This window comes from Terrapene carolina, unplaced genomic scaffold, assembly GCF_002925995.2.
Source record: "Terrapene carolina triunguis isolate 2854851 unplaced genomic scaffold, T_m_triunguis-2.0 Scaffold130, whole genome shotgun sequence".
In the NCBI taxonomy this organism is placed as follows: Eukaryota; Metazoa; Chordata; order Testudines; family Emydidae; genus Terrapene; species Terrapene triunguis.
In genome coordinates, this window is record NW_020664481.1 from 18276244 (window position 1) to 18287822 (window position 11579).

Consider the following 11579-nt stretch of genomic DNA (forward strand, 5'->3'; position numbering starts at 1 on the left):
AAATCCGTTTAATCTAATCTAGGACCACAAATACTAGAATGCATTACAGTACTCGTAAATGAATTCCTCATCATTACCGGTAAACATTAAAGTTGTTTACATGCCTGAATCGTGCATTTCTGTGCCTTATGTTTGGATTTCTTTTAAGTTTAAACTTACCAGTGAATTTGTGGGCTTGTAATTATCTCAGAAATAAGCATTATAACAACATCCCTGTTATGGTTTTGCCCTGAATTAAGAGATATGTACTCTCAACCCTAACTCTATTTTAACAATGTTTGTCTCAGAATTATTCCTTTAGATTTGTAATAAAAGAGGGCTTATCCTGGACTTGATGTGTCTCCACGATCATTTTAGAAAGATACAGTGCACAAGCCTTCCCAAATTAAAAAAAGAAGCAGCCAACAAAAACTATCAAGTCAGTCAACACCGTGATACTATCCTGCTATATCCACCAAGTGGCCAATGGACTTTGACTTCATGTACAAGCAGGAATCTAACCCAGCAGAGCTCACCCCTGCCTTCCAGCACAAGAGGCCTCAGAACAAGAGCTGCTTTGACAGTGAAAAAAAAATCAGGTGGCAGTCATCTAGAAGTTTGCAGTCCCACACTGCAAACAGTCAGTTCAAGGTTGGAAAATCCACAATGGAGACAGTTTTCATATGAAGGTGCAAGAATATTAAGCATCTCCTGCTGCACAGGATTGAGACTCAGGGCACTGTCCAAGAAATAGAGGGATTTCAAGCAAGGGACTTCCTGAACTGAGGTGGGGTGATTGATGGGATGTGTATCCTGATTCTGACCTTGGCACTGAGAACGTGAAGAGAAAGGGTTACTCTTCAATGCTTATACAATCACAGCTGGATCACCAGGGACATTTTTCTGACATTGGCTGGTCAGGGAAGAGCATATTTAGACATACAAGATTTTTGCAAAAGATGAGGCAGGGACATTCTTCCCTTACTGGCATATTCACATTGATGGCTTGAAATGCCAGTAGTGATTCCAGTGGACCCGGCCCATCCTTTGTTTCCCTGGCTCACTAAACCTTACACTGGACACCTAGACAGCACCAGGATGATTGCTGAATGTGCAAAGGATGCTGACAATGCCTCATAACTAGGCTGGATCTCAGCCAGGCAAATATTTTTGTGTATTACACATTTGTGAAAGCAAAGGAGGAAACATTACCGGCAGGATGGAGGAATGAAATGGAAAGACTGCCTATTTTGAACAGCCAGACATAAGGGCAGTTACAAGAGCCTACAAAAGAGCTGGACGGCTTAGGAAGGCCTTAAAAGAGTGTGCCATAGTATAGCAGTGTGCTGCTTTTGCGTACTTTGTATATTTGGCTTCAATGGCGTTATTTATAAATTCCTACTGTGAATCTGGTGAGAGGGGAGTAGTGTTTTGGCATATATCATTTCTGTTTGGAGACACCCATAAAAATACTGTTTATTTTTAAAAAAAGATTGAGTGCAAAAACAAACAGTAAACTCAAATAAAACCTTTATTACATGTATTAAAGCAAAGTGGTAATCAGAAGTCGATCGATAGATAGTTACAGTTTTTATTTTCCACGGGCATTCAGTAAAAGGGATAAAATTATGTCAGAGCCTTTTTTGGGGGGCATGGGATGTGTGTATAGAGTTGTCCATGGAGTGCACATGCTGATAGGGAGGAGGATTTGGGTATTTTTGCTCCAGATTACTGTGCAATAGCTGTGTTTGGTACTTGAACAGAATCATAACATTTCTTGGAATATTTCTTGGTACCTCTCGGTCCCTCTGCTTTTCTTCAAGCATGCAGTCCTTCCAATCCTGACCCTTTTGCTCCATCTCGATAACGCCATCTGTCCAATGCCTATTCTCCCCATCAGCAACATACGAGGACTGGTTAGGCTCAGGATCAGCGTATCTCCTAGAAAATGTCTCTTTTGTCCTCTGGAAGAATCTCAATGACATCATCTGTGTACAGTTCAACAAATTCTCCACAAGGGAAGAAGAACGGTCCCCACTGCCTAGTTCTGCAAGCTAAAGAAAAGTGAGCCCCCTGAGCAATGAACACTTCCTCGACACAGCATGATGATTTGTTTGGTTGGACTGGGGAAGTCAGACTTAAAACCAAATCACTGTCCTCTGCAATGTTTACATTACATGTGTACTGTACAAATGTATGCTTAAAAAGCAGGTATTCCAATTGGACAGTCACTGATTGCTTTTTATGCTCAGGTATCAGTGTTGGTATCTTTCTGTTCATTTGCAATGATTTGATGTGTGGTGTTTTAATAATAAAATTTCAGCCATCTTGGTGTCAAAACATGTTGGCTACTAAGTTATTAATTAAAAAAACCAACTGTCTATTGTAAAAGCCAATTCCTTTGCTCTCTGACTCTGCGCTAATGGCTGCCATTTTGACAGGGTAGAAGAGGGCCTAGGAGATTTTGGGCACCATGAAGGGGGGCAGGGGGAAAGGGAAGAGTCATGCATTTAAAAAAAAAAAAATGCAGCAATACACCTAAGCTCCTTTTCCCTTCCCACACAGGCTCATCTGGGATTGTCAGGGTCTGGTCCCTTTCCAGCTGTACATTGAAGAGCTGATCATTCACTGAAGGGTCTGCATGCTCCTTCCTATTCCCTTTTTTGCTGTACCCTGCAGGGGTTTCCTCCTCTGGATCTTGAAGTGTGTCCACTGTCACTTTTGGGGTGATGGTGGTGTCTCTGCCACATGTGGAATACAGCTCAATGTAGAACTGGCAGATCTGTGGAGAGGCTATGCCACCTATGAAATGGAACTCATTTTAGAAGTGGCAGATCTATGGGTGGACACAATTTTTTGTGCCTCTCCCTTGCCTTGTAGTACAACTGGTGAAGATCCCTCACCCGGCATTGCTTCTTTCCCTGTGTAGCCCAGGGCTTGCTTCCTCTCTTCAATGTCTGCATACAAATCCTTATTCCTCTGGTTGCCCTGCAGCTGGACTTGCATGGCCCCGTCTCCCTGCATGTAAAGAAGATTCAGGACCTTCTTTTCCTGAACCAGGCAGGAGAATGAGATTTAGGTGATGCTCTATCTTTGCATTGAGCCATGCTCTCTGTTCAAAAAAGGTGGGCTACTGGGTGTGCTTGCAAACGTAACATACCAGGAAAAAAGGTATTTCCAAAACACACTGGGAATTTTAAAGCGGTCAGGTTTCTGGTCACTGGGACTCCTGGGCAGCGAGTTCAAAATTCAAGTATCAGAGGGGTAGCCGTGTTAGTCTGAATCTGTAAAAAGCAACAGAGGGTCCTGTGGCACCTTTAAGACTAACAGAAGTATTGGGAGCATAAGCTTTCGTGGGTAAGAACCTCACTTCTTCAGATGCAAGTGGTTCAAAATTGTTACTGATGTGGTCACTGTTGCAGACAGAGGGCACCGTGGGACTATTGCTAGAGAACTGCTAACTGACACAGGCAATGCAGTATCCACACTGGCATTCTGTCAGTAGAATTATGTCTGCTGAGGACTTGTCATTTGCAGAAGTGGTTTTATTTGGGCAACAGAAAGGCTGGGTTTTGTCAATTTACATCAAATTTGGGTGTGGATACATGCAAACCTGTAGCAAAAAAGGCAGCTTCTGTTGACAAAAACTTAGACCAGGACAAAAACTGACTTTTTGTGGTTTAGGATAATCCAAGGCACTTTTAATGCAGAATAAAAATGACCACGTGTAGAGTAGATATTGCACTTTAATTTCACACTAATTTCTCTAAATGTCCCATGTAGACAAGCCCTTAATAACAATTCCTAAATATACATAAAATACTTCTGAATATTAGGATGCTTTTTCACTTGATAAATAATGATCACCTTTCTATAAAGGTATTTCTATCTTAACAGGAAAATAAGTCATTAGCAGCTACTTTCAAAAATACAGATTAATCAGGAACTCTTTTTGAGTTTCTTTGCTACACTTGGTTATAAGCTATTGAGTATGTTAATACTTCAAAATTCTCAACACCAACTTCTTTCATCAATAAAGATGCAGCACTGACTGGATCCAGATAGATTCCAAGGCCAGAAGGGACCACTGTGATCATCTAGTCTTCCCTCCTGTGTAACAAAGGCCTTTGAACTTCCCCAAAATAATTCCTAGAGCGTATCTTTCAGAAAAACATCCAGTCTTGATTTTAAACTTGACAGTGAGAGAATCCACCACAACTCTTGGTAAACTGTTCCATTGGTTAATTGCTCTCACCGTGAAAAATTTATGCCTTATTTCCAGTCTGAATATGTCTAGCTTCAACTTCCAGCCATTGGGTCATGTAATTCTTTTCCCTGCTAGACTGAAGAGCCCACTATCAAATATCTGTAAGACTTACAGACTGTAATCAAGTCACCCCTTAACCTTCTCTTTGAAATAGACTCAAGGAGCTCAATCTATCACTATAAGGCATGTTTTCTAATCCTTTAATCATTCTTGTGGCCCTTCTCGGAGCCCTCTCCAATTTATCAACATCCTTCTTGAATTGTTGACATCAGAACTGTACACAGTATTCCAGCAGCAGTAACCTCCTCTGTGTCAAATATAGAGGTAAAATAGCCTCTCTACTCCTACACAAAAATTCCCTGTTTATGCATCCCAGGATGGCACTAGATCTTTTGGCCACAGCGTTTCACCAGGCACTTATGTGCAGCTGATTATCGACTACAACCACCACTGCGACATTTTTAGAGTCACTGCTTCCCATGATAGAGTTCCCCATGATGGAAGTATGGCCTACGTTCTTTATTCCTAGATGTATACCTTTACTTTTAGCCATATTAAAACGCATATTAGTTGTTTGTTCCCAGTTTACCAAGCAATCCAGATCGCACTGAATCAGTGACCTCTTCTCTTCATTATTTACAACTCCCCCCAATTTTGGGGTCATCTGCAAATTTTATCAGTAATGATTTTATGTTTTCTTCCAGATCATTGACAAATATCATAGGGCCAAGAACCGATCCATGTGGGATGCTACTAGAAACAAAACCACTTGATAATGATTTCCCATTTACAATTATATTTTGAAACCCATGAGTTAGCCAATTTTTAATCCACTTAACATGTGCCATGTTAATTTTATATTGTTCTGGGGGGGTTTTAATATCAAAATGTTACGCAGTACCAAATCAAACACCTTACAGAAGTCAAAATATATTACATCAAACACTGTTATCTTTAATCAACCAAACTTGTAATCTCATAAAAAAAGCTATCAAGTTAGTCTGACAGGATCTATTTTCCTTAAACTCTTGCTGATTTGCATTAATTACCCTCCTTTAATTCTTTATTAATCGTTTCTTATATGGGCTGCTCCATTAACTTGCCCTGGATAATGTCAGGCTGATAAGGCCCATAATTATATGGGTCATCCCATTTACCCTTTTTAAGAACTGGCACATTAGCGGTCTTCCAATCTTCTGAAACTTTCCCAATGCTCTAAGACTTATTGAAAAATCAACGTTAACAGTCCAGTGAGCTCCTCAGCCAGCTCTTTTAAAACTCTTGGATCCAAGTTATCTGGACATCCTGATTTTTAAAAAGGAGGTGGTAAGTGGTGCCGGCTCTGGCCGGCCGCCGTTTAGCTCAGGTGGCTCCTGGTCTGCGGCACAGTAGGGTTAAGGCAGGCTCCCCCCTGCGCTGGCCCTGTGCCGCTCCCGGAAGCTGCCACGATGTGGCCAGGCAGCTCTGCACAGTGTGTGCTGCCCATGCCCGGAGGCACCGCCCCCACAGCTCCCATTGGCCACGGTTCCCAGCCAATGGGAGCTCTGGGGGCCACGCCTGCAGGCGCAGGTAGGCGCACGCGGACTCAGAGCTTTCTTGATCACCCCTTCGCCTAGGGGCCGCAAGGGCAGCCGACCAACTGGCCTGACACCCTAGCTTCCCCCCTCAGCGAGGCGAGCCAGTGCTCACGTCTCCAGGCCCATGGGGGGGCGCCAAGGCTCAGAGCTGACTTGCCGCAGGCCGGATGAAATTAAGCAGGGGGACGGATCTGGCCAGTGGGCGAGAGGTTCTCCCCCCGTCTTCTATAGCCAGTAGAGAACACGATTTTCCAGAGCCTGGAATAGACCCACGATTCTTGAGTCTCAACATTCCTGTGCTGTCTAGCAAATAGTTGTGAAACCCACTGGCAGGGGCTGGTTCACAGAGGATAAACAGCCTTTTACTGCCACCAGTTATGCTATTAGCTCAAGTGTCAGAGATGTGTGCTGTGGATGGAAAGGTTTCTATTTTGCTGATGACTCATGTGGGGGGGGGGGGGGGAGGGGGGGATAACATTTCACTTGATGGAGTATGTCCTAAGTTTAAAAAAAACAAAAAAACATTACATTCAAAACCACCGTATTAAAAGAAAATTAGGGTTGCAAAGTCAAGCCTTAGATGTTATGAAATGCCAGAATTAAGGCTGCTTCTGCAATGCATTATGATAATCTTTAATTACAGTATCATATACTATTTTTTTCTCCACAGGATCCCTACCTCACTCAGTACACAAGATGGGCAGTACTCAGGGAATGAATCCAGCTTATGTAGTAAATAAGACTTGTCTACGGGACCCTGCCTCATTTGCTGCAGAAAATGCAAGATGCATTGTGAGACAGGGGACTGCAGGAAGACAAAGGATGGCCTCATGGTTATGACAACTGAATGACACTGCGAAGAATTAGATTTTATCCCTGTCTCTACCACAAAGTTCTTATATGATGCTGAGCAAGCCATTTAATTAGTGGGCCTCTGAAAAGTTTTTGTTTGTGTGTTCCTTATTTTATTAGTGCCAAACTTGAGAAACCTGGGGTTAGATTTACCAAAGGGCACTCACAATTGCAACTGAAGGCAAAGGTAAACGTGCATTGAACATATCAAGTGCTATAAAAATGCTAAGGACTCTGAAAAATACCAGGCCCTAGGTGTCTCAGGTTGGACACCCAAAATTGACACTTTTGACCTTCGTCTCTTTGTGCCTCAGTTCCCCATCCACACTTCAAAGGATATGTTATGAAGATAAGTTTATGGTACTGAGTGCTTCATGATCAGTACCACAGAAAAACCCATGAGGAAATCAATAATTCTGAATTGAGTGCAGGGTTTGGATGCTGTGCAGTAAATATGGCATGGAAGACATACACCAAATAATGAGAACAAAGAGAAATACTGACTAGGTAACCATTCAGTAAGCACTGTCCACACTGTGCAATGAATGGGGCAACTGTCCTATTTAAAAAATAGTACATGGTCATGTAATTTAAGATTGAATCATAATATATATGTATATTGTATGAGCAACCTTAATTCTGGCATTTTCCAACTTTTGAGTGCTTGACTTTGCACCCTTAATATTTTTAACATAGGTTTTACATGGGATGTAATAGAGAAATATGCTCTTAATTTTCCTGTAAAAGTGCTAGATGTGAACATGAGTTTTATCTCTGACAGAAGAAAATTTGGTACACCCCAATCCTTTAGTGTGAAGGCATCTAAGTTCTACAACTACAGTCTTAACGCCTTAGCTTTGACAGACCATGCAGATGACCATACTTCTCTTTGCAGCATTAATATAATACAAACTTTACAAAATGGCCCTCCATTCCTTCAGAAGATAGGAAAGAGGTAGCATAGATATCCAAAACCTGAGTTACTATAAATAGCAGTCAGGACTCTGCCAATAAATTCTCAAGCCGGTCAAACTAACAGTTTTCTAAAACTCATATTTCCTTCTAATTAGCAGGATGGATTTCATATCTTCAACAGTTATTTGAATCAATTAAAGGTAAATATAAAATGTAATGAGGCAAGAAACAAATGGGCCTTTCACAGTTATCCTGCAATAAACATTTAAGCAGCCTAATCTACTATTACATAAGAAGCATGCATTTTGATAAAAGAGTTTCCTTGAGAATGCAAATGCTAGTAGACATTTTACTTTTGTAGCAACCACAATACAATGATTGTGTTTTATAAAATTATAAGGAACACATGTCCTCAAAGCAACGAGAGATTAGACTAACTGACACTTCCAGTTCTGTCATTAATATTTAAGGTCTGTTTGTTTTTTTTAAGTCAATCAATGGGCTTTAAATAAGTGCCATACAATCTATTTCTACTAAATACATTACTGAAGAGACTGAAGACAGTAGCTATTTTTTATGGCACTTGAAGATATATGCAAAATTCAGAGACCATAACAGGAAATACTGCCTGTAAAAAAAAAAAAAAAAAAAAAAAAACTTTCTAAGGACACCTATGCAGGGAGATCCCTGGGGCAGCAGCACAAGTATGAGAAGGAATTTGAGGAAATTGAATTGAGGCAATTTTGTTGATTTAATTCTGCAGCTGCCTATCTTTAGAGTCAGGAAGATGACACTACTGTTTTACAATCAGATTGCTATCTTCTGAATTATAAGGGCTAGAAACTTAAGCTTTAATTTTAAAATTCAATTAGTAAATTGTTAGCATATATTTCTTTACTCATCAGGGCCAGGTTCTCACTTTCCAGGATGAATAGATTTTTCAAACGACGATCTCATCAACAACCGTTGAGGTATAAGCACCATCAGAACAATCAAGTGACCCTGATCTGAAATCTTCTTGTCATGTCATGAAAGATCTGAACAGCCCACTCCAAATGAAGGCCAAGTGGATCCTATAATAATGTTTCCTCATGGTCATCAGGAACCAAGTAGTTACAGGTTTCTCAATCAACTTTCCCAAAAATTGCATTGCTATGTAAAAATTATCTTGTTGCATAGGATCACTGTATCTTTACCTATTTTGTATCATTTGAACTGACTGCAATACCGCTAGGTAGATATATTTTGCATCAAACAGGAGGACATATCAGAAAATATTTTTCACAGAATGCAGCTGATTATTCCCAGCACAAACTACACTTAGAGCTGGTCTACACTTAGAGGTTTTGTATTACTATAGCTAGGTCAGTTAGGTGTGTGATATTTTATTGATATAGTTAAAACTGGTTTAACCTTACTATTGATGCAATTATACTGGTGTAGAATTGCTTATACTGCTTATTCTCCTTCCTGTACAGGAATAAGCTATATCAGTATAACTGTGTCAATGCTACAAGGTCTGTAAACTTTTGTGTTTGCACAAGACCTTATTGTATTTGAACAAGTAAGGATTTACAAACACAATTTCACAAACTGTGTTTTTTTAGCAGCCAAAAAATAAACCAGTCTCTTTAAAACTGGTACTTAAGACTAAAAAACCCAAACAAAAAACTCCCCTCCTCTCTCTCCCCCACACCTTGATCCCAGAGCTTTAATTTATGAGATCTAGAATTCTAACTTTTGACCAATGCATCCACTTTATCTCATATTCCTGGGATTCACATTAAAAAAAAACAAAACAAAAAACATACATTAGTCCTCATAGAAGAAACAAAGTTTGTCATCTGAACTGTCCTTCTCTTTCCCCACCTCCAGTCTCCTGTTTTAAGTACTGATTTTCCACAACTGCACTTTCTGCATCATGTATCTCCTTCAATTTGTACCACTTCTGATGCAGCAGACTACAGTATCACCCAACTCAGCATCTGTCATTCATTTAGAGGGACATTATTTGATTATTAGGACTCCATTCTCCACCCTCTTCCAGCATAATAATGCTCTGAAGTCTACAGGACTAGCATAGCAGTAAAGAAGAATGAACCTTTAAAGATAATATTACTTAGCAGTATACAGAACCTTTCAATCAAGTATTTCAAAGCATTTTCTCATCTTTAAGTAGTTTTATTTTAAATCTTGCTCAAGTGATGAGTGATGTTGAGATTGTTTCAGTAAGATACTTACCACCTCTCCCAAACATCAGTTGTCACAGCTTGGAAAACCATGTCTCCCTCCACAGCCCTGCCAACTCCCCTTCCCACCTATCCATAAAACCCCAAACAAAAGGCAAACAATCTGCCTTATCTGGTTCATTGGGTAGTCCCATTCTTCAGAGAGGCAGTAAAATCAAACTAACCATCTTCCAGACTGACACAATGTACACATACAGCATCATGACACAACAATTTTATCCCAGAGAACAAAGCCTAGAAGATTCAACCAAGGCACCAAAAGAGGTTGATGAAAGGGTGACACCTTCATTTAATTAGGAAATCTAACTTTATTAACAGAACTTTAAAATACATAAAAGGAGGGATTTGGAGACAAGTCTAAGGCTGTGACCACACTAGCATTTTTCCCCAGATTCCTCATCACTGGTAGACCTGAGTCAGTGAGAGCAACAGAAGCAGTAATAATAGAGGTGGACTGCCAGTAGCATTTTAACTGCAATGTCATCCAACCCTGCTCAGAGCAGGTCAAGACAATATGGTGGTTAAAACAGCAGTGTCCACCTGGAGGTCTGTCTACAATAGCACACTTACTCATGTTTCCACCACTGGAAAGTTTTAAAGAAAAAGGACACACCAAGCCTAAGAGAAAGAGCAGATTTGGCTCCAGGAGGATCAATGGGAATGAGGGGCTTGTTGGAAAGGAATACAGGTGAAGCAGATGCGAAAGGAGTTGTGTGGCAATGGGGATCCAGGAGGGCAGGGCGAGGACTAGGGGAGGAGAGTCAGATGGAATTGGGGCGTATGATATGGGGTCTGGCAGATGGAGCAGAAGGGAACGAGCGAGCATGAAGGGTCCGCGGGGGGGCGACAGCAATGACAGTGGGGCAGCCTGCCCCACTATGGGGGAGTGAAGGGGGAGATGAGAGCCGGGGTGTGTCATAAGGTGAGGCGCTGGGGAGGCAGGAGAAGCAGGGGCGTGACCAGTAGTGAGAGAGGGTAAGGATGAGGCTCGGTCGCTGCCCGGAGAACTGCAGGGTTGGGGCAGCTCGGAAGTGCCGGTGCACGGCTCGATTGGGGCGGGTATTCCCCGCTCGGCAGCCGCAGGCAAAGCTCCCAACCCCCGTACCTCGAACATAAGCCCCAGCAGGAGGCCCATAGCCAGGCAGGACACGGCGTCCGCATGGTTCTGGATCACGAATTCATGGCTTAGCACGGGCGGGCTCTTGTTCTTCCTCCGGAGCCCCATGGTGGTGGTAGCCCCCAAGGGCCTAGGCAGTGGTCCGGGTCCAGAAAAGGGATGGTGGTTCTTTCTTAACAGCCTCCTCACCTCACGCACCGTAAACACCGCTGTCCCCCCCGATTACCCGCCCACAAGCCAGACTCAGCCAGTCACATTCCAGGAGATCTATGATTGACAGCCTTGCCGGTTAATCGCTGTGCCACCTGGAGGTGTGGCTTCCAAGAGGGAGCGGGGCATAAAACGCCGTTAGATTCTCGGAGCGGCTGTCGGGGTTGAGTGATACTGACTCCAGCTAATGAAATGAGTCAAGGGGCGGGACCTGTGTAACTCCACCTGCAGTGGGTGGGGCTTACAGAAGACAACTATGGCGATCCTTCAGTGGCGTGGAAGGGGGGTTGGAGCGGTCGCTAAAGGTTACCTCCCTCTTGTGGGTGGGGCTCTGAGCGCGCGCTGCTCCTCGTATTGGTGTGGCTGCAGCACGCCTCAGCGCGCACTGTTTCACCTCAGTCCTAGCAGCCGGT

At 42.4% G+C, this 11579-nt stretch overlaps 1 protein-coding gene across 3 annotated transcripts in view; it reads right to left on the reverse strand.

The window, feature by feature from the left end:
• Window positions 1-11158, reverse strand: part of LOC112109798 (translocating chain-associated membrane protein 1-like) — a 56383-nt gene extending 45225 nt beyond the window's left edge. For 2 of the 3 annotated variants that reach the window (XM_024204441.3, XM_024204440.3), the window contains exon 1: window positions 10945-11158. In XM_024204441.3, the coding sequence (XP_024060209.1) occupies window positions 10945-11064 (120 nt within the window). In that variant the 5' untranslated portion in view covers window positions 11065-11158. The remainder of the gene's footprint in view (window positions 1-10944) is intronic. The other variant, XM_024204442.3, reaches the window with a different exon arrangement.
• Between the last annotated feature and the right edge of the window lie 421 nt (window positions 11159-11579).